At 32.3% G+C, this 23,389-nt stretch overlaps 1 protein-coding gene across 1 annotated transcript in view; it reads left to right on the top strand.

The window, feature by feature from the left end:
* Positions 1-3,291: 3,291 nt before the first annotated feature.
* The window catches only part of SI (sucrase-isomaltase), a gene marked incomplete at both ends in the record, with an annotated part of 98,762 nt that continues 78,664 nt past the window's right edge, over positions 3,292-23,389 (top strand). Inside the window, 11 exons of the mRNA XM_079923371.1 lie at positions 3,292-3,409; positions 4,263-4,399; positions 6,029-6,146; positions 6,440-6,549; positions 13,302-13,453; positions 14,646-14,817; positions 16,250-16,349; positions 17,292-17,404; positions 20,407-20,532; positions 21,404-21,535; positions 21,623-21,742. Coding sequence (XP_079779497.1) covers positions 3,292-3,409; positions 4,263-4,399; positions 6,029-6,146; positions 6,440-6,549; positions 13,302-13,453; positions 14,646-14,817; positions 16,250-16,349; positions 17,292-17,404; positions 20,407-20,532; positions 21,404-21,535; positions 21,623-21,742 — 1,398 coding nt within the window. The remainder of the gene's footprint in view (positions 3,410-4,262; positions 4,400-6,028; positions 6,147-6,439; positions 6,550-13,301; positions 13,454-14,645; positions 14,818-16,249; positions 16,350-17,291; positions 17,405-20,406; positions 20,533-21,403; positions 21,536-21,622; positions 21,743-23,389) is intronic.

Here is a 23,389-nt window from a genome sequence, read left to right as displayed (position 1 = left end):
CTAGCTTAAACCAGCAGTATAATTGATAGCACATTTTTTTTGTGTATGAAATTGTATTTACACTATAATTTTTGATAATAAAATTAGTGCTATAACTAATAAATAGATAAATAAAATGTTGATTTTATTTCTGTATTACTTATTTATATAGCTCTACTTTTACCTTTCATTCTTACGGATTTTGTCAGTTCTTCAGCCTTAATAATAAGACACAGGAGATAACTTATTTAATAATTGCCTTTTATGAAATATTATCTGCTAATTGTTAGTTTCTGCAAATGTTTTTCAAACCCTAGCTTACAAATATGTTTCCACTTTCCAGTGAGAGTTTAAATTTCACACGAGATAAAATAGTAATTAAAGCAACATCCAAATAGTAGAAGAAATACAATTTTGAAAAGAGAAAAAAACAATATAAATAAGTACTTTTATGTTCTTAAGCTAGCTCATAGCTTCCAGAAATCAAAGAGCATCTGAGAGCACAATTATTAATTAACTAGATTCCCAGAGAGAGAGATTTACACAAGCTGTTTTCAGGGTTAAGTTTTTTTAGATTGCACGTTAGCAGAAGTTTATTAAATACTGATAGGCTGGTGAGAGTGCAATAAAACATTATGAGTAGCTCAATTTATAGCTGAGCAGTTTTCTCTGATCATTACTTTGGCAGCCTTGCCCAGCTCTGGTACAGCAGAGCAAAAAGACCAGACTAGGAAATAAGGTAAGTTTACCAATCATATGTCTTCGTTACTTTCGTGTTTCCAAGTAATTGTGTGTTCCTTTAATTCATGTTAACAATATTCCTGTCTATCTGCACTTGTTTAAAATAGCAACTATAACATATTTTCATTTGCCATTTTAAATATATAGCCCCTTGTACTAAAACAGGAAAAAACATTTCTAAATTTCTTTAAAGAGAATATTTTCTTTGCCCAGCTCTTCATTAAAATTTTTGTCAGACTCAAGTAGAATCATAGCAAGTTTAGTTGAATTGCTCTATATAGATGAAAATAAAGATCAAAAATATTTTGAAATGTAAAGAAATACTCTATGTATGATTAAATATATTTTATTTAAGAAAAATATATATGCAGAATAGAATGCTACATTTATTAAAGCATTTAATCTTTTGTATCTGATCTTTTAAAGATCAGTCAAGTTAGCATCTAATAAAGTATTACTCATTTTGAAAATAAATATACAGAGAAAGGACATCAATATATAATTTCCCCAAAAATATTTTGCTTAAAATTACTGTGATCCAAAATACGATCACTGTAATTACCACCTACAGCATATGAACAGCTTTAGTACTGATCATTTATAAGTACTCATATGAATAATTTAATTTTGGTACATTAATTTTATTCTGATTATTTTAGCTTAAAGAGGGTTAGCTTCAGGACAATGCACTTTTTCTTAGATTTCCCTTAACAAAAGAAATGCATAATCCTTTTTATTGGCTTTTTGATCTCAAAGTGAAATTACTTTGAGTGATAGTTAAACTTATTTAAAGTTAAACATTGAATGCAACTGTGTTGTTTCTCACATAACATTGAGCAACTGGGCTTCATTTTCTAAACAGCTGCTTAGATCATGTAGCTTTATTTAAATTTAGCTTACATTCATTCAGGTTCTCTGAAGATTCCTGATGTAATAAACAGTTTACATATCTATAACAGGAAATCATATGCTAAAATTGAATGCTAATCTTTAAACATTCAATCATAAGGTATATTTTAAAAATTGAGCTTGTACTTATTCGATGTCAGACTCTGAACTACTTTCATGATTCTTGCTATTAGGAATATAACAATCCAATGGAGGAAATTAACACATGTTTAAATAATTGCAATAGATATACTATGTGCTATTGTAAAATGGGAAGAGGATAGATAAACTCTGCTTCTGAAAGTAGGAAAACATTCACAGATGACATGGCACTTGAACTGGACATAAATTGGAACTAACCCAGAAGAACAAATGTGGAAGAATTGAAGAAAGATTAAACAGCGTTTACTAAGAAGACATGTTATTCAAAAAAACAGATATTTCATTGGTGGGGATAAGATAAGGGTATAATTCTGAAAATATTCTGGAGGTAGAATCAACAGGACTTGCTGAATAATTTAATGTGGTAGAAAGATATGAAAGAGGGAAAAGAAGTTTTTAGGTTGGAACAACTGAGTATGTGAGCTGACATAGATAGCTACAGGAGGAGGGACTGGTATGAGAGGGCAAAAAATTTTATTTTAAAACCAGCAATCCAATCTATAAGAGCAATTACTGTGAAAATTCTGAATTTCTATCTATGTATATGCCATTGAATTAAAACATATAAAAACATAAAATACAGAAAAGCCATGGAAACTTAAAGACTAGGAGAGATAAGAGATGTATGGTCAAAACTAAGTTAAACAAATAAGTTTTAAGATAATTACTAGAGAATAGCTCTTCCCTACCTACATTTAGGCACCTCTGGATGCTAACTCAGATGCATAATGTTATCTGAAATGAATATATATTTTTGATATGAGAGTTTGGTATATTTTATTTGCTATTTAAGGGTGGAACTTGGAGAGCATGTAGTTTAATTTTTTTATTTTTTTAAGAAACAACTCCTAAATATATACCATATGTATGTGTGTATATATATATCTGTGTGTGTGTGTGTGTGTGTGTATGTGTGGTGTATATATATTTTACAACATTTTGTATTGTATTCTTTTATATAATTCTATTTATTTTCTTTACCACATATTTATATTTATATTCTTTTCCACAATATCCGTATAAGAAAGCACTGTTGGAATTGGAGCGCAATAGTTATAGTACGAAGAACTGGATTTCTAGACTTTGAAAAATATAATATTTTCTCTAAGCCTGAAGTCCCTAATAAGTAAAATATGAATAACAGCATCTCCTTCATACAATTGTTGTGGAATTAAGGAACATAATGCAAGCATAAGCTTTCTTTGACTTGAAAAAATGTTCTAAAATGAGAGAGCAAGATGCACCTACTTGGAGACCTTTTTCCTTTTGTATTTTCATTTTAGTGTACTACTATAATGTGCATCACTAATTCATTCTTTTTACTTAAAACTGCATGTTTTGTTTACACTTTTGCCAATGTGTATTATTTTAGATTATAAACTGATAGAGCTGTCTGTGGCTCCGCTTGTGTTATTCTTAGTAGACAAAAAAACCAAATATGTATAATTTTATATTAATAATGGTCACTTATTGTAGTTGTATATTCTACATTTCAAACATATATTCCTTTTCTTTCTTTAGATGGCAAGGAAGAAATTTACTGGATTAGAAATCTCTCTGATTGTCCTCTTTGCTATAGTTACAATAATAGCTATTGCCCTAATTGCTGTTTTAGCAACTAAGACACCTGCTGTTGAAGGTAAATAATATTGAAAATACTTATTATAGTGAGGTTGAGATAAAGTTTACTACATAATAATTGTGGATTTTGAAAAGTAATCTATATGAGATGAAATGCATGAAGAAAGGTCTCAGGTACGTTACACAATTACTCCAACTTTTTCTATCCATTATATTGCAGGTTTTTCAATGAAGCATCATTTAATTAAGGAATCTATGTGCTTTGATATTAATAGCCTTCCCCATATTGTGTTCCTTAAGAAATAGCAAAGAGGCAAAAGGATCAGGATGTTAATGAACAGTGGAATAATCATCTATAGTTACCAGTGAGGTTCTTCTAACTAGTAGGAAATCTCATTAGTGGGGTTTTGCTCTGGGTTTCAGACACCTGCAGGGAGGCGGGGGAGAAATTTAGGGGGATAATCTCTTTGTCATAGGCTTAATTTTTTATTAAGAAGAGAGACGTTGTGTGAGAAAAACAGGTAGCAGGAATGAAACAGGCTTGAAACGTTTATCTTTTTTTTTTCTGAATATTTCTATCCATGTTTCTCCACCTTCTTTCTTCATCTCTAAAACACAATTTTTAAGCACAGTGGGAATATACATTTTGTTTCCTTTTGAATCTACCTCAGGACCTCCTGTGAATGTATTTTGATTCTCTGAAGGAACAGTCAACAGGGCTTTGACAGTTTTAAATATCATTTGGATCTTTCCCTTTTGGTGACTAGGATTTGAATTTGTGGGGTTTATTTAAATGCAAAGTTTATGTTAATTTTCATTATATATACATTTTTGAATACTTTCAATGTATTTGTTACTTGAAAAATTAATTTAAAACGATGTTTTCTTTTATTGACCTTTTTCTTTCCCAGAAGTCAGTGGTTCTACTTCAACCCCTGCTACCATTCACACAACCACTGTGTATCCTGGTTCAGGAAAATGTCCAAGTGTGCTAAATGATCTCATCAATGAGAGAATAAACTGCATTCCAGAACAATTTCCAACACAGGTCTGCAACAAAAGTCTTTAATATTTTTATGAATAGATATATAGTATGATAATTATAGTAAGATAATTATATTAAGATAATTATTTAATATTGGATCAATTCCATATTTTTAAAACTCTAGCCATTAATTAGGCTGCATTTCTTTTTATTGTATTTATGTATGAACAGATGAGAGATAATGGAAATTACTGAGCTTGCTTTTCTGTACTTCCTTTCAATTCAAATTAACAAGTTAATATTTTCCCATGCTTAACAAGCTATTGTTAAAATATAAATCTTCATGAAATTCTATCCTCTCCAATCTACTTCTTAAAAAAATGTATAACCTTTGACAATATAGAACATTTGAGAAAGATATCTACATTTTATTAAAGTATTTGTGATGATAACATTAAGAATAACCTGTGGAAAACAAAGTAACGTTGATTCTTCTAATTTTTAAAAATTATTTATTTTTATTATTTGGTAATTGGGGAGAAGGGGCTCAAATGGAGAAAATTAAGTGTAACTGAATGGATTCACATAACCTTGACTCTCCCTTGGTCTTCATAACTTGCATGGGATTAAAATGTCAATGAGTGAATTTGTGTGTGTGTGTGTGTGTGTGTGTGTGTGTGTGTGTGTGTGTGTATTCCCATTTTGCAATGTCTATATCAAAAGTCACACATACTTTAGATTCTGTTAGGTAATGACCCTCCAAAATGCTCAGCTCCTATTTGCTCTCATTTGCAATATACATATTTGCATGTGTATGGGTGAATGCGTGTGTGTATGTGTACCTGATGCCATTTTAATTTGATGTTAAAAATAGGAGAGAAGTTAACATGTATACCGTCAGCTGGTGAAAGTGGAGGCTTTTAACATTTTTTTCAAGACAAATAGCCAAGAAGAAAAAGCTCACAAGCATTCAAATTATGAAAACATGTCACACTAATAAATTTAAATATTAAATGGATTTTTGATTATACCAATGTTAACACACAGCAGCACCATGTGACTCAACTTTTACTATAAACATATATAATTTTTCTTCCACTTCATATAAACTTTCCACATAGATCATGAAATTACTGAGAATTTAGTATTTTACTTTATTCATTGGATGTTGCAACAACTGGCACAAACTAGTTTAAATCATATTGAACTACTAATTTTCTGGAAATAACTACCTTAAACATTTTATGTAGACTTAAGTTTAGGGCCATATCTTCATCTTTATAGCCTCACTTGCAACTTGATACATCATTGGTACACAATAAATATTTTAGTTCTTCTGCATTGACTACATGACAACAGAATAGACTGTAATTATCCAGAGGGCAGGAACCTTTAAAATAACATAAGCTTACAATAATGTGTATTGCTATGTAAATTTGATAAATCACAACTCAGAACATCAGTCTCTGATTGGGTGTAATTAATTCAATTCATCAAATATTTATATTTCTTCCAAGTGAAAGGAACAAAAGGATAAATGATATTTTAGCACATTATATATTTGAAGAAATAAGATTTTTTTTAAACATTCACTCAGACATTTATTGGAATGAGTTTATGTTTAAAAAGTAGAGATTGACCCATATGATATCAATACTAACCCCATGATTCCTTTAATAAATGTTTTATCAGACACTTTGTGCAGCTCGAGGTTGCTGCTGGAGACCATGGAATAATTCTGTTATTCCTTGGTGCTTCTTCGTAGATAACCATGGCTATAATGCTGAGGGAACAACATCAACAAATACTGGTGAGAAGTGTTCTATCATGATGATCCAACATATTTTAAGTTGAATGAAAACAGTACATTTAAAAATTTTCTTTGGAAAGATATCTTAAATAAAATCAAATGGGAAATATGTACACAAAAATGTTCAATTTGGTATATTAAGGACATTTTTTGCATGATTGTATCTTCCAAATGAAAAAAAAAAGTCATTATATGTGACAGGAAAGAAAATTAGAAAATGTGAAAACATTTAATACTTATTAATCTTTGTAAATAAAGTCATAATTCATGCAAACATTTTTTCTTTCTTTAAGGACTTGAAGCCAAATTAAACAGGATACCTTCACCAACACTATTTGGAAATGACATTAACACTGTTCTCCTCACAACTCAAAGTCAGACACCCAAGCGTTTCCGGTTCAAGGTTTGGTCTTTGAGATTTCTAAAGAAAAGTTATTATAAAACACATTATGAATAGACTTTCCACCCCAACAAGACATTTCCCTCTTAATAAATATTTATTCCAAAGCAAAGAACTAGTTTAGACTCTTTACTCCACTTCTCTGAGACTGTCTACTCAAATATAACATAAGAAATTTTTCTCTGGCAGTAGTTTTTGGAGAATTTAATAATATAGTCAATGTAAAATATTTGGTACAGTGTCCTGAGAATAAACACTCAAAAAACTTTAGTAATTTTTGTTATTCAACTAAAGACTGTGATAAAACATTAGTTTAAAATTTAATTTGAGAAAGATGTTAATTGTTCTATATCAATGTGACACACTCTCTAGTTCTTTTTACTGATATCACTTCTAGTCATGATTTCTTTTTGAATTTTATTTTTTTTTATACATCAGGTTCTTATTAGTTATCTATTTTATACATATTAGGGCATATATGTCAATCCAAATCTCCCAATTCATCCCACCACAACAACCCTCCACCCCCATTTTCCCCCCTTGGTGTCCATACATTTGTTCTCTACATCTGTGTCTCTATTTCTGACTTGCACACCGGTTCATCTGTACCGTTTTGCTAGATTACACATATATGCGTTCATATACAGTATTTCTTTTTCTCTTTCTGACTTATTTTACTCTGTATGACAGTCTCTAGGTCCATCCACATCTCTACAAATGACCCAATTTCATTCCTTTTTATGAGAGTAATATCCCATTGTATATATGTACCATATCTTCTTTATCCATTTGTCTGTCGATGGGCATTTAGGTTACTTCCATGACCTGGCTATTGTAAATAGTGCTGCAATGAATATTGGGGTGCATGTGTCTTTTTGAATTATGGTTTTCTCTGGGTATATGCCCAGTAGTGGGATTGCTGGGTCATATGGTAGTTCTATTTTTAGTTTTTTAAGGAACCTCCATACTGTTCTCCATAGTGGCTGTATCAATTTACATTCCCACCAAGAGTGCAAGAGGGTTCCATTTTCTCCACACCCTCTCCAGCATTTGTTGTTTATAGATTTTCTGATGATGCCCATTCTAAGCGGTGTGAGGTGATACCTCATTGTTGTTTTGATTTGCATTTCTCTAATAATTGGTGATGTTGAGCAGCTTTTCATGTGCCTCTTGGCCGTCTGCGTGTCTTCTTTGGAGAAAGTCTGTTTAGATCTTCTGCCCATTTTTTGATTAGATTGTTTTTTATTTTTATTGAGCTGAATGAATTGTCTATGTGTTTTGGAGATTAATCCTTTTTTGTTGATTCATTTGCAAAAGTTATCTCCCATTCTGAGGGTTGTCATTATATTTTGTTTATAGTTTCCTTTGCTGTGCAAAAGCTTTTAAGTTTCATGAGGTCCCATTTGTTTATTTTGGTTTTTATTTCCACTACTCTAGGAGTTGGATCGAAAAGGATCTTGCTGTGATTTATGTCAAAGAGTGTTCTTCCTATGTTTCCCTCTAAGAGTTTTATAGTGTCCGGTGTTACATTTAGGTCTTTAATCCATTAGGAGTTTATTTTTGTGGATGGTGTTAGGGAGTGTTCTAATTTCATTATTTTACATGTAGCTGTCCAGTCTTCTCAGCACCACTTATTGAAGAGACTGTCTTTTTGCCATTGTATATCCTTGCCTCCGTTGTCATAGATTAGTTGACAATAGGTGCGTGGGTTTATCTCTGGGCTTTCTATCCTTTTCCATTGATCTGTTTTTGTGCCAGTACCATATTGTCTTGATTACCATAGATTTGTGGTATAGTCTGAAGTCAGCGAGTCTGACTCCTCTAGGTCTGTTTTTCCCCTCAAGATTGCTTTGACTATTTAGGGTCTTTTGTGTCCATACAAATTTTAAAATTTTCTTTTTCTAGATCTGTAAAAAATGCTTTTGGTAATTTGATAGGGATTGCACTGAATCTGTAGATTGCTTTAGGTAGAATAGTCATTTTCACAATATTGATTCTTCCTATCCAAGAACATGGTATATCTCTCCATCTGTTTGTGTCATCTTTGATTTCTTTCATCAGTGTCTAATAGTTTTCTGAGTTCAGGTCTTTAACTTCCTTAGGTAGGTTTATTCCTAGGTATTTTACTCATTTTGTTGCAATGATAAATGGAAGTGTTTCCTTAATTTCTCTTTCAGATTTTGCATCATTAGTGTAGAGGAATGCAAGAGATTTCTGTGAATTAATTTTGTATCTTGCAACTTTATAAAATTCATTGATCAGCTCTAGCAGTTTTCTGGTGGCATCTTTAGGATTATCTATGTATAGTATCATGTCATCTGCAAACAGTGACAGTTTTACTTCTTTTCCAATTTTTATTCCTTTTGTTTCTTTTTCTTCTCTGAATGCCATGGCTAGGACTTCCAAAACTATGTTGAATAATAGTGGTGAAAATGGACATCCTTGTCTTGTTCCTGATCTTAGGGGAAATGCTTTCAGTTTTTCACCATTGAGAATGATGTTTGCTGTGGATTTGTCATATATGGCCTTTATTATGTTGAGTTAGATTCCCTCTATGCCCACTTTCTGGAGGGTTTTTATCATAAATGGGTGTTGAATTTTGTCGAAAGCTTTCTCTGCATCTACTGGGATGATCATATGTTTTTTATTCTTCAGTTTGTTAATATGGTGTATCACATTGATTGATTTGTGTATATTGAAGAATCCTTTCATCCTTGGGAAAAATCCCACTTGATGTGGTGTATGACACTTTTAAGGAGTTGTTGTATTCTGTTTGCTAGTATTTTGCTGAGTATTTTTGCATTTATATTCATCAGTGATATTGGCGTGTCATTTTCTTTCTGTGTAGTATCTTTGTCTGGTTTTGGTATCAGGGTGATGGTGGCCTCGTAGAATGAGTTCGGGAGTGTTCCTTCCTCTGCAATTTTTTGGAAGAGCTTGAGAACGATGGGTGTTAGCTCTTCTCTAAATGTTTGATAGAATTCACTTTAACCATCTGGTCCTGGACTTTTGTTTGTTGGAAGATTTTAATCACAGTTCAAATTTCAGTGCTTGTGATTGGTCTGCTCATATTTTCTATTTCTTCCTGGTTCAGTCTTGGAAGCTTATAGCTGTCTAAGAATTTGTCCTTTTCTTCCAGGTTGTCCATTTTATTGGCATAAATTTGCTTGTAGTCGTCTCTTATGATGTTTGTATTTCTGCGGTGTCCATTGTAACTTTTCCTTTTCATTTCTAATTTTATTGATTTGGGTCCTCTCCCTCTTTTTCTTGATGAGTCTGGCTAAAGGTTTATCAATTTTGTTTATCACTCAAAGAACCAGCTTTTAGTTGTATTGATTTTTGCTATTGTTTTCTTTGCTTCTATTTCATTTATTTCTGCTCTGATATTTATGATTTCTTTCCTTCTACTAACTTTGGGTATTGTTTGGTCTTCCTTCTCTAGTCCCTTTAGGTTTAGGTTAGACTGTTTGAGATTTTTCTTGTTTTTTGAGGTAGGATTGTATTGCTATATACTTCCCTCTTAGAACTGCTTTTGCTGCATCCCATGGGCTTTGGATCATCGTTTTTTCATTGTCATTTGTCTCTAGATATATTTTGATTTCCTCTTTGGTTTCTCCAGTGATCTCTTGGTTATTTAGCCACATATTGTTTAGCCTCCATGTGTTTGTGTTTTTTACGTTTTAGTCCCTGTAATTGATTTCTAATCCCATAGCGTTGTTGTCAGAAAACATGCTTGATATAATTTCAATTTTCTTAAATTTACTGAGGCTTGATTTGTGACCCAAGATGTGATCTATCCTGGAGAATGTTCCATGTGCACTTGAGAAGAAAGTGCAATCTTCTGATTTTGGATGGAATGTCCTATAAATATCAATTAAATCTATCTGGTCTATTGTGTCATTTAAAGCTTGTGTTTCCTTATTAATTTTCTGTGTGGATGATCTGTCCATTGGTGTAAGTGAGGTGTTAAAGTCACCCACTATTTTTGTGTTACTGCCAATTCCCTCTTTTATAGCTGTTATTTATTGAGGTGCTGCTATGTTGGGTGCATATGTATTTATAATAGTTACGTCTTCTTCTTGGATTGAACCCTTGATCATTATGTAGTGTCCTTCCTTGTCTCGTCTAACATTCTCTATTTTAAAGTCTATTTTATCTGATATAATATTTCTACTCCTTTTGATTTCCGTTTGCATGGAATATTTTTCCAACCCCTCACTTTCAGTCTGTATGTGTCCCTAGGTCTGAAGTGGGTCTCTTGTAGACAGCATATCTTCTTTGTCTTCTTTTTGTATCCTTCAGTGAATCTGTGTCTTTTGGTTAGAGCATTTAATCCATATCTTTTAAGGTAATTATCAATATGTATGTCCCTGTTACCATTTTCTTAATTGTTTTGGGTTTGTTTTGTAGGTCCTTTTCTTCTCTTGTGTTTTGCAGTTAGAAAAGTTCCTTTAACATTTGTTGTAGAGCTGGTTTGGTGGTGCTGAATTCTCTTAGCTTTTGCTTGTCTGTAAAGCTTTGATATCTCCATCGAATCTGAATGAGATCCTTGCCGGGTAGAGTAATCTTGGTTGCAGGTTCTTTCCTTTAGAAAGAAAATAGTTTTTCTTTCTTTTCATCATTAAAATATATCATGCCACTCCCTTCTGGCTTGTAGAGTTTCTGCTAAGAAATTAGCTGTTAACCTTATGGAATTTCCCTTGTATCTTGTCATTTTTCCCTTGTTGCTTTTAATAGTTTTCTTTTCCTTTAATTTTTGTCAATTTGATTGCCATGTGTCTCGGCTGGTTTCTCCTTGGGTTTATCCTGCCTGGGACACTCTGCACTTCCTGGACTTGGGTGGCCATTTCCTTTCCCACGTTAGGGAAGTTTTTGACAATAATCTCTTCAAATATTTTCTCGGGTCCTTTCTCTCTTCTCCTTCTGGGACCCCTATATTGCAAGTGTTGGTGCATTTTATATTGTCCCAGATGTCTCTTAGGCTCTCTTCATTTCTTTTCATTCTTTTATCTCTATTCTGTTCCATGGCAGTGAAGCCTACCATTCTGCCTTCCAGGTAACTTATCCGTTCTTCTGCCTCAGTTATTCTGCTATTGATTCCTTCTAGTGTATTTTTCATTTCAGTTATTGTATTGTTCATCTATGTCTGTTTGTTCTTTAATTCCTCTAGGTCTTTGTTAAACATTTCTTGCACCTTCTCAATCTTTGCCTCCATTCTTTTTCCAAGGTCCTGGATCATCTTCCCTATCACTATTCTGAATTCTTTTTCTGGAAGGTTGCTTATCTCCACTTTATTTAGCGTTTTTCTGGTTTTTATCTTGTTCCTTCATCTGGTACATAGTACTCTGCCTTTTCATTTTGTTTCTCTTTCTGTGAATGTGGTTTTCCTTCCACAGGTGGCAGGATTGTAGTTCTTTTTGTTTCTTCTGTCTGCCTTCTGGTGGATAAGGTCATCTAAGAGGCTTGTGCAAGCTTCCTGATGGGAAGGACTGGTGGTGGGTAGAGCTAGGTTTTACTCTGGTCAGCAGAGTTCAGTAAAACTTTAATCCACTTGTCTGCTGGTAGGTGGGACTGAGTTACCTCCCTGTTGGTTGTTTGGCCTGAGGTGACTGAGCACTGGAGGCTACAGGCTCTTTGGTGGGGCTAATGACAGACTCTGGGAGGGCTCATGCCAAGGAGTGCTTCCCAGAACTTCTGCTGCCAGTGTCCTTGTCCCCATGGTGAGCTACAGCCACCCCCCGCCTCTGCAGGAGACCCTCCAAACCAGCAGGTAGGTCTGGTTCAGTCTCTGCTGAAAGGAGTCACTGCTCCTTTCTCCTGGGTCCTTATATGCACACTACTTTGTTTGTGCCCTCCAAGAGTAGAGTCTCTGTTTCCCTCAGTCCTGTTGAAGTTCTGCAATCAAATCCCACTAGCCTTCAAAGTCTGATTCTCTGGGAATTCCTCATCACATTGCCAGACCCCTAGGCTCAGGAGCCTGATGTGGGGCTCAGAACCTTCACTCTAGTGGGTAGACTTCTGTGGTATAATTGTTCTCCAGTTTGTGAGTCACCCACCCAGTGCTTATGGGATATGATTTTTATTGTAATTGTACCCCTCTTTCCATCTCACTGAGGCTTCTCCTTTGTCTTTGGATGTCAGGTATTTTTTTGGTGAGTTCCAATGTCTTCCTGCTGATGACTATTCATTAATTAGTTGTGATTCCAGTGTTCTCACAAGAGGGAGTGCTGTAGTCATGATTGTAAAGAAATTAATTTCTGCTATTATTTTACCAAGTAGTTTATTAGTATCGTCTTTTGGATTTGGCAGTGAAAACACTATATCCTTTGTACATTACCTTTTAGCCACAATTTCACAAAAATTAAGATTTTATTTTAAACAAAATTCAAAATTCTTGCAGGAGTTTTAAGCAGGTGATCACTGAAATGTAACAAGGATAACTAAATTACAAAATCCCAGTATTCAAGAATCAATATGTAGTAATACTATCATTTTTTTATATTGGTCAATAAAAATTTTTATTTGATTTAGTACCATTATGACCAAGTAATTCTATTAATTCTTTTACAGTTTATTCTGTACATATCCATTCAGCAATATTAAAGTTAAGTTTATGACTAGATTAATAGCTCATCTATAAAATTATTAAATTTATTATTTCGTGTTTAGAACTCGCATTTAATACTTAGTTCAGAATTGAAAAATTAAATAACAGTTTTGAATCAAATAATGCTAATTTTTTGAAATCTTTGCAGATTACTGATCCAAATAATAGAAGATATGAAGTTCCTCATCAGTTTGTAAAAGAATTTAGTGGAACTGCAGCTTCTGATACATTGTATGATGTGAAGGTTATAGACAATCCATTTAGCATTAAAGTTTATAGAAAAAGCAATGATAGACTTTTGTAAGTAATTATTTTATATTAATAAAAGATTAAATAATTGATCACTTTTATTATATTATCATAGAATTATGAAAGTCTTAATTTTAGGGCATTTTCAGAAAGATTAAATTTCCTTCCAAAAGAGGGTGGGTGTACATGTTTTAAAGATTATAATGTTAAAGGGATTTTAATTTCTCATGGAAGAAAGGAACAAGAACATGAATGAAAGTATAGAAATGGGGCCAACCAAAGTTGAAGGTGAAGAGCATCACTGATACAATCTAAGCCTTGTTTATATTTTTGCATACTTAAAACTCCTGTTGTGTCTTTTCCCCAGTATTTATCATATTCTGTTGTCAATTTGTAGCGTCAAATAGTTACTAAGCAGAGAGTGATGAATTTCCATAGTACAATTAGAGGATTTTTCATATATATGTATGAAATTAAATTGAGTATATATTAACATATAATAAATTTAAATTACTATACATATATTAATTTAAATATTACCTGAATGCCTTCATTATAAATGTATTTTGAGGGATACTTGTTACAAAGAATTTAATAACTTTCAAGATTATAGCTCTTGAATCTCCAAGAAAGGTTAACTAAACAATTGTCAAGACTGAATCTCAGCAATTATTTTCTGTAAATATATTTTAGTAACTTGTGATTGAGTTTATGTTAAATCACAAAAGAAATGCTGTTTAACATTTCTCATAGTATATATTTGATATGCATAAAACATGTAACCTTTCTATTTTTGGAAAAATAATTTTGAACTTAATTTTAATATGTATATTAGAGGTGCAGAAACCAGTATAGTACTGTATTTTAAAGCTCTGTCTCTGTAGCAAAGCAGAACTATGTCTGAAATTTGGCTCTGCTGCCTAACCTTGAAAACATGAATAAATTTGTCCAATTTGTGTCATTTGTGAAATGAAATTTATAATGGTAGTTATGCTTTAGGATTTTGGTGAAGATAAAAGGAGAGAATGCATGTGAAGAATCATATTGATGATGACGAAACAAATTGTGTTGATGGAATTAACAAGTTCTGGTTATGGTATAAAATTCATGTGTTACTAAGAATTGATCACAGCTAAAGACTGACATATTTAAAATGAAATATTCTGGATGATAATATAGACCTGTATTTAGTAGAACATTTTATATGTTTCTAGCTCATTTATTTATTTATTTCATACTACAGGTTTGACACCAGCATTGGTCCACTGGTATACTCTGACCAGTATTTACAGATCTCAGCCAGACTTTCCAGTGAATATATTTATGGTATTGGGGAACATATTCATAAGAGATTTCGTCATGATTTATATTGGAAAACATGGCCAATTTTTACTCGGGATCAACTTCCTGGTGATGTAAGCCACTCTCTTTCTTGTTATAGATAAAATAGGTATATTTGAGGATAATTTTAGCCTATTAGAAACCATCATTTATTTGATGTCAGTGATACACATTCCAGAAGCTTGTTTACTTTAGGGGTGAGGATTGATATCAAAGTCCTAAAATAAATAAGTGACCAACTGATTTCGTGAATATTTAAAAAGATATTTCCAATTTATGAATGTTTTCTTTTGATTTTCACTTTTATATTTTATCATTCCACTCTTGTACTTAAACCTATCCAGGGTTAGTTATTGCACAAGAATAATTCCAAACACCTTGTTCTACATGGCTTCGTATGATATAGTGTCTGCCTATCTATTGAACATCATGTTCTGCATCTATACCCACTTTTTCCTTTACCATAACATATGATCATCTTTCTTAAGTTCACATATTTTCACAAGAGGTTGGTTCTCTTTGTACGTGCTAAACCTTGAAGTTCTTTATCATTTATACAATTCATTGATAGTTCGGTTGGTTTCACCTCATAATAACTTTTCCCAAACTCCTCCATGCAGAATTAATCTTTACTTTCTAACCCTTTATTCATATTTTAATATGATAACCATCACAGTGTATTATTTGTATATACATTTGTCTGTACTTCTAGAATATGTGACTCTTCGGGACAAAGACCATACCATTAAAAAAAACTCTTTTTTTATTCATTCATGATTGCTTTGAGTCAAATGTTAATGATTTTTAAAATGTTGATGCTCTTTCATTCCTCAAAATGAAGGTGAGTTATTGTTTTAAAGACCCTCATTTCGTACAAAAATATTAATAAATTTTGCCAATCTTTGTTTACAGCATCACTGTCTATAATAAACACCAGGCTAATAAATACCTCATAGCTATTTTCATACATCTTTCCTTTGAACTTCCATACCCAATCAGTCAAGAAGCCTTTCTTCTTTCACTTTTTAAGTTCATTTCCAATTTTCCTCCACCACTTCATCTACTCATCAGCTCTCAACCACTGTACTGCAAAAGTTCTATGAGGGTGGACATCATTTTGGAATTCCCTGCAATACCTTGGGCATACATGAGACATAATGGATAAGCATGCTATTACCCTATCACAGACAGCTTTATTTTTAAATTGAAGTATAGTTGATTAATATCTTATTAAAACTCATTTAATCATAATAAAACATAAAGGAAAGTAAATTATTAATAGTATAATATATAGTTATACATTTATATCTTAATGTATTAATAATTAAAATATGTTCAATGTTTTTTGTGCTACAATATTTCATATGGCACTTATATAGAGAAAATTGTTATAGGAGTATGGGAGTAAGTTAAATATGAAGAGTAAATTATAAGAATAAATTGGAATCAATAAAGTCCATTTTCAGTGTATAATCTTTTTATTTTAAATAAATTTATGCCTTATAGAATAATAATAATTTATATGGCCATCAAACATTCTTCATGTGCATTGAAGATACTTCTGGAAAGTCATTTGGTGTTTTCTTAATGAACAGCAATGCAATGGGTAAGAGTAATTTATCTGATAATATATTTAAATGAGACTTGAAATGTTTTAATTGCTTTCTTTATTCCAATCATAGGTATTGTATACCAGAGTAAACTTTGTTGTTACTGATTTAGAAGGTGAAATTATTATAAGCATGTTTTGTAGTTAGTGAGACATGGATTTTTGCATATCTGTGCTTCTGTCTGGGGGAAAGTATGCTGTATTGTGATATTCGGGCACTTCATTTTCCCTGCAGAGGAACACTGAACACATCCATACAAATGAATATTCCCATTCACATAGCCTCATTTGTTAAGATAAGTTAATATGTCACTCCAGATAAAAAAGAGAAAGGTCTATATGGGTATAAAAAGAAGGAAGAATGATTTTTTTTTAAGTTTATCATAATTCAAGTAGTGTAGAACCTTTTGTTTTTTAATGTTGTGAATAATGCAATACCTCAATTGGATAGGTGAATCAGTGATAGTAAAAACTACAAAAATTCAAGCAAGAACTGTATACCATATGGCTATACAGACAATTACTATGTCTTGCATATAGACAAATTAAAAACCTATGTAGTTTTTTTCTTAGAAATCAACATGTGATAATATGATCTTTCACAGAATCTTCAATTAAAATAACTAATTGAAATGCAATTTTGAAAAGAAATCTTTTTGTTGTAAAAAGATGGATCCTCTATCCCCTGCTAAGCAGTTTCTAGAGGAGCTTTTGCCAACATCTGTAAAAGGCAGCTCTGGAATATCCTATCTTAAACCTCATGTATGGTGGCATTCCACTTTTCTCCTATATTCTTATCTTAAATACCTTATCTTAATCATTTAAAAAAACTGTAAAACTATGTGATTAATACAAAGTACTTTAAATAGACATTGCAATTATTTTATCATATGTACATGTTTACTATTTACATATGCTTCTCCAATTTTTGTTTTGTAGAGATTTTCATCCAGCCTACTCCAATAGTAACTTACAGAGTTACAGGTGGCATTCTGGACTTTTACATTTTTCTAGGAGATACTCCAGAACAAGTAGTTCAACAGTATCAAGAGGTGTGTTTCAGGTTTATTTTATAAATTTTTTTCTACCATACTTTCAAACATGTCTACATATTAAAATGATTTTAGCTAAGATATTTGAGGCCTCTTAGCTAAATACATTTTTAAACCGTACCATTTTTCAGATATGAGAAAGTGGTTTTTATTTTTGTTTTTGTTATACAGTGAGACACCTAGGTATATTTAGATGTCTACATTTCAGATATCAAGTGTTTTCTTGCTTCTAGGTAGGTGAGTTCAGTAGTTGGATTCCTTTGAGATGTTGCATATTAAATCTTTACTTATTCATGACCTTCTTTGGTGGGATAAAACAAAAGGAAGTATCTTATCTTCAAGTCTGAGGATACATAATTGACATATAGGTCATACATCCCTTTGATAAGAATCTCAGAGGCAAGTGAGTTATGAGGGAGCCTAGTGAAACTTGCTGTTAATGTACCATAGGTAAATTCCAGGAAAATTGGCTCTGACACTCAGGCTTAGAAGGACAGATATTGAAACATAGTCTGAAGTCTTAACTTCTTGAGGTTATGTCTAAACAACTCTCATTTACCTGTTAAATAGCATCTTAGTGTACCTGAGCCCAAGATGGACCTTAGAAAGTTGAGGAATCCAAGGCTTATTTTGAGCCTAATTCTAGATGTTTCTCCCATGTAAATTGTTCTCCTGTGACTGTTAGTGTATATAATTTCTGGTGATATGAAAAATCATTTTTATAGATACAAGATTTAAGAATAGTGCCTATTTATAACATCTTGTTTTATTGATAAATCTCTTGATATATAAGTCCCATTTTCAAAATGATCTCAAAAGAGAAGCAATTACTATCAAAAACTTTAGTTAGAATTTAAAAACCTGAAATAAGTGTAGGTAGAGTTTTACACAATTGAGTAATTTACAATGTCTAGCAATTCCCAAATTGCTGTTCATAAATGTGAATTTCAGAAAGGCAACAAGATTTACAGTCTCTATAATATGAAATCATGGTTATTATATACAGTTATCACACCATCAAAAGAGGGGACAGCACATTTTTGTAAGAATTTGATATTTTATTTGTGAAGTATTAGTTGGGATAGTTGTCTATTACATACTGGGTAAAGTCTGTGGTCAGCAGTAGTTGAGTTTGAGTCATGTTTGACATGAGAATGCAGCATTCATGTGATATAGCAGTCCACTTGCATACATCATTTTATGGGCAGACTTGTAGAAGCTTGAATTTAAAGAATAAGATAAATGACTTGTATAGAATATAGCACTATTAATCACTGCTGCATTTCAATGGGGCTCAAATTATGTAGAGAGAAGCAAAAGAAACTACTTCTTGTTTGAAGAAAAACAAATTATCCTCTCTGTATAAATTAATACATTAGTGGTCCCAGTATGTCAACATTTAAAACATAATGCATTTGAATGACTAGATCGTTTCATAAGGTTTAAAGATAATATATACATATGAGGTATAAGATGAATAGTACATAAATTAATATAATATATAATAAAATATGTTTTATACACTTCTATGAAAATAAATTATGTGATACATATAATACATACACACACACAGAAATTTTAATCACATGTCCAAATCTTTAAAGAAGTTCAATGGAACATAAGGTGTTTATGAATAGAGTTTAAACATACTGAGTTTTGGGGGATTTTTATTTGATACCAAGTTTTTAAAAATTAATTTAATGCTTAAATTGAATAGAATACAATAACCTGAGTATTTTTTTTAATTTTTACATAGCACTTTTTTTTAACATCTTTATTGGAGTATAATTGCTTTACAATAGTGTGTTAGTTTCTGCTTTATAACAAAGTGAATCAGTTATACATACACATATATCCCCATATCTCTTCCCTCTTGCGTCTCCCTCCCTCCCACCCTCACTATCCCACCTCTCTAGGTGGTCACAAAGCACCAAGCTGATCTCCCTGTGCTATGCGGTTGCTTCCCCCTAGCTATCTATTTTACATTTGGTAGTGTATATATGTCCATGCCACTCTCTCACTTTGTCCCAGCTTACCCTTCCCCCTCCCCATATCCTCAAGTTCATTCCCTAGTAGGTCTGCGTCTTTACTCCCGTCTTGCCCATAGCACTTTTTAGACATATATGATGAAGAAATCATGGATCCAAAAAAAATGTATATTACATAAAGATACATATATATAAACATATATATATAAATACCTAAACCAAAGAAAACCCATCATGCCAAATAAGATATTTGTCTTAATGTAACCTAATACTTAGTTTTTGGTGAAAAAACTTAATATCAATTGCACTCATCTTTCCATGTGCAAAATCCTGTGCTCTGTTGTGAAGAGACACTGGTGCTCTGTTGTGAGTTTGCAGTGAGCCTGCTTGGGCCACCAAAGAGTGGGAGGAGAAGGGCCCATTTGGTCCTTGGTGGAGGGAAGAAACCAATATCCTACATGGGAATACAAGTACCTTATGAAATAACTGCCTGGGATCCTTGTAGAAATATATTTTATTAATATTTTTGCAAACTCAGAGAGAAATAAGTGCCAAAATGCAAGGGAATAGAAATTGTATACTTTTAAACGTCATTTTTTTCTTATGTGATGATCATTCATTCATTCATTCATTTTGTTGCTACAAGAAGTGGGAGTATGGTGGGACAATTTTCTTTTTCTCAAATCTCTTTAATGCTATTATTTTATTCTCTTTTTTAACTTTCCACACAGGGCAAAATATACTTTTGTAGATGCTACTTTTTTAAGTGCTACCTTTCTGATTTTTTAACACAAAATTAACAAAAGATGAGTGACAGAACATAAACTTGCTAAGTGTTTCATAACAAAATTCTAAGAGAATATCCAGGACACATTTAGAATGCAGACACAAAATCTTTGTTTAAAATATATAGTTAAACTCAAATCAATATTAGAGATGTAACAATAAGAAGCATATTAATATTTGTTTCTAATATTCGTTATTGAGACTAATTAAATATCCATTTACTTCAAGCTCATTGGACGACCAACAATGCCAGCATATTGGAGTCTTGGATTCCAACTTAGTCGCTGGAATTATAAGTCACTTGATGTAGTGAAAGAAGTGGTACGAAGAAATCGGGAAGCTGGCATACCATTTGTAAGTAGGATGAAGGGTTTGTGGGAATATATTTCAAGTTAAATGTTGTCATATAATAATAAGTGTAGGAAATTGTCAGGATTATCATATATACCATATAGATATAGATATAAATATAAATTATTAAGCTGCTTTTTTAATGATAAAGTACACATTATGTCCGTATGCAATGTATAGGCCTACCTGAATTTTGAGAACTGATTATGAGTTATACTACACTAGAACACATGTTGAAGTGTGAACAAAATTATAGTCAGTTTTTTAAATATACTTTATTTTTAGAGCTTATATACTTTTTAATGTAATAAAATTTTAATGTATTTTATGTAATGTGCAGTTTTGTTTTTTATACAAAGAACCCATATATGTACATATACATATATATATATGTATATATATTGACCTAATACATACCCAGTGATCATAACTGAAACAAATGTGAATAATCATTTAATGCTTTTGTACTTTAGAATTAGAAAAACTAGTTTTATAAGCAATATCATTGTGTCTTTAGTGAAATAAAAGATATCTAAGTTCATTTACTTTTTTTTTTTTTTTTTGCGGTATGCGGGCCTCTCACTGTTGTGGCCTCTCCCGTTGTGGAGCACAGGCTCCGGACGTGCAGGCTCAGTGGCCATGGCTCACGGGCCTAGCTGCTTCACGGCATGTGGGGTCTTCCCAGACCGAGGCATGAACCCGTGTCCCCTGCATCGGCAGGCGGACTCTCAACCACTGCTCCACCAGGGAAGCCCTAAGTTCATTTACTTTTTAATCATTATATTTATAATATAAATTCTTTGGACTTAAAGGTTGAGGTGATTAGAGGCTTCTTTCAGTACTGTTTATTGAAATATACTCTGCTAATTTTCAGGATACACAGGTCACTGATATTGACTATATGGAAGACAAGAAAGACTTTACTTATGATCAAGTTGCATTTAATGGCCTCCCTGAATTTGTTCAAGATTTGCATGACCATGGGCAGAAATATGTCATCATCTTGGTAATAATTGATTATATATATTAATTTTTACTATTTACACCTTTGTAAATTAATTGATTTTCTATAGTTTCTTTTCTCAATTATTAGGACCCTGCAATTTCCATAGAGAAACGTGCCAATGGAGCAGCATATGAAACCTATGAAAGGGGAACTGCACAAAATGTGTGGGTAAATGAGTCAGATGGGACTACAGCAATTATTGGAGAGGTAAAGCATGATATTCATTAAGTTTGTGTTGCTCAGATTTTCTGTTGTGCAACATCAAAGTGTTTCTGAGTGTGTGTGTGTGTGTGTGTGTGTGTGTGTGAGTTTGTGTGTGTGTGTGTGTGCTTTTATTTCCTTTCAAATCTGGATTTGATATTTAACTGCATAGAGAAATTTTAGAGGAAATATTTCAATTATCTCTAAAACAGTTTTTGTAGAAAGATAATTTTCAGTGACATAAACAAAACTAATGGTAAAAAATATGATAAATTATTTGGATTATTGTAAAATTCTGATCATTTGATGTAAAATAATTGTATGTATAAACTGAGTACTTAAATGTTGGGTAATAAGATTTATAGTGTACATCTTCACAATGAAATCATAAGATAGCTATGATTAAAATTATTACTTTACATGTGGAAAAAAGTGAATTTGAGAGAGGTAAGGTAACTTTCCTCATGTCAGAGAATTAATAAGGAGCAGTGTCAGGAAACAACCTAGCTCCAAAAGGCATAATTTTTAACCAGGACAAATATTCTTTTGGAGACAACTTTATAAGACATATCAAAAACCCATATCAGATAAAATAGACTTTAAAATAAAGAATGTTACAAGAGACAAGGAAGGACACTACATAATGATCAAGGGATCAATCCAAGAAGAAGATACAACAATTATAAATATATATGCACCCAACATAGGAGCACCTCAATACATAAGGCAACTGCTAACAGCTATAAAACAGGAAATCGACAGTAACACAATAATAGTGGGGGACTTTAACACCTCACTTACACGAATGGACAGATCATCCAAAATGAAAATAAACAAGGAAACAGAAGCTTTAAATGACACAATAGACCAGATAGATTTAATTGATATTTATAGGACATTCCATCACAAAGCAGCAGATTACACTTTCTTCTCAAGGGCACATGGAACATTCTCCAGGATAGATCACATCTTGGGTCACAAATCAAGCCTAAGTAAATTTAAGAAAATTGAAATCAAACCAAGGATCTTTTCTGACCACAATGCTGATTTCCCTGAAATCAATTACAGGGAAAAAAACGTAAAAAACACAAACACATGGAGGCTAAACAATACGTTACTAAATAAGCAAGAGATTACTGGAGAAATCAAAGAGGAAATCAAAAAATACCTAGAGACAAATGACAATGAAAACACAATGATCCAAAACCCATGAGATGCAGCAAAAGCAGTTCTAAGAGGGAAGTTTATAGCTATACAAGCCTACCTCAAGAAACAAGAAAAATCTCAAATAAACAATCTAAGCTTACACCAAAGGAACTAGAGAAAAAAGAACGAACAAAACCCAAAGTTAGCAGAAGGAAAGAAATAATAAAGATCAGAACAAAAATAAATGAAAGAGAAACTAAGAAAACAATAGCAAAGATCAATAAAACGAAAAGCTGGTTCTTTGAGAAGAAAAACAAAATAGATAAACCATTAGCCAGAATCATCAAGAAAAAGAGGGAGGGGACTCAAATCAATAAAATTAAAAATGAAAAAGGCGAAGTAACAACAGACACCACAGAAATACAAAGCATCCTAAGAGAACACTACAAGCAACTCTATGCCAACAAAATGGACAACCAGGAAGAAATGGACAAGTTCTTAGAAAGG

The sequence above is a fragment of the Stenella coeruleoalba genome (genome assembly GCF_951394435.1).
Source record: "Stenella coeruleoalba genome assembly, chromosome: 5".
Taxonomy (NCBI): Eukaryota; Metazoa; Chordata; class Mammalia; order Artiodactyla; family Delphinidae; genus Stenella; species Stenella coeruleoalba.
Note: the sequence above shows the minus strand (reverse complement) of the source record. Positions and strands in the feature narration are given on the sequence as shown.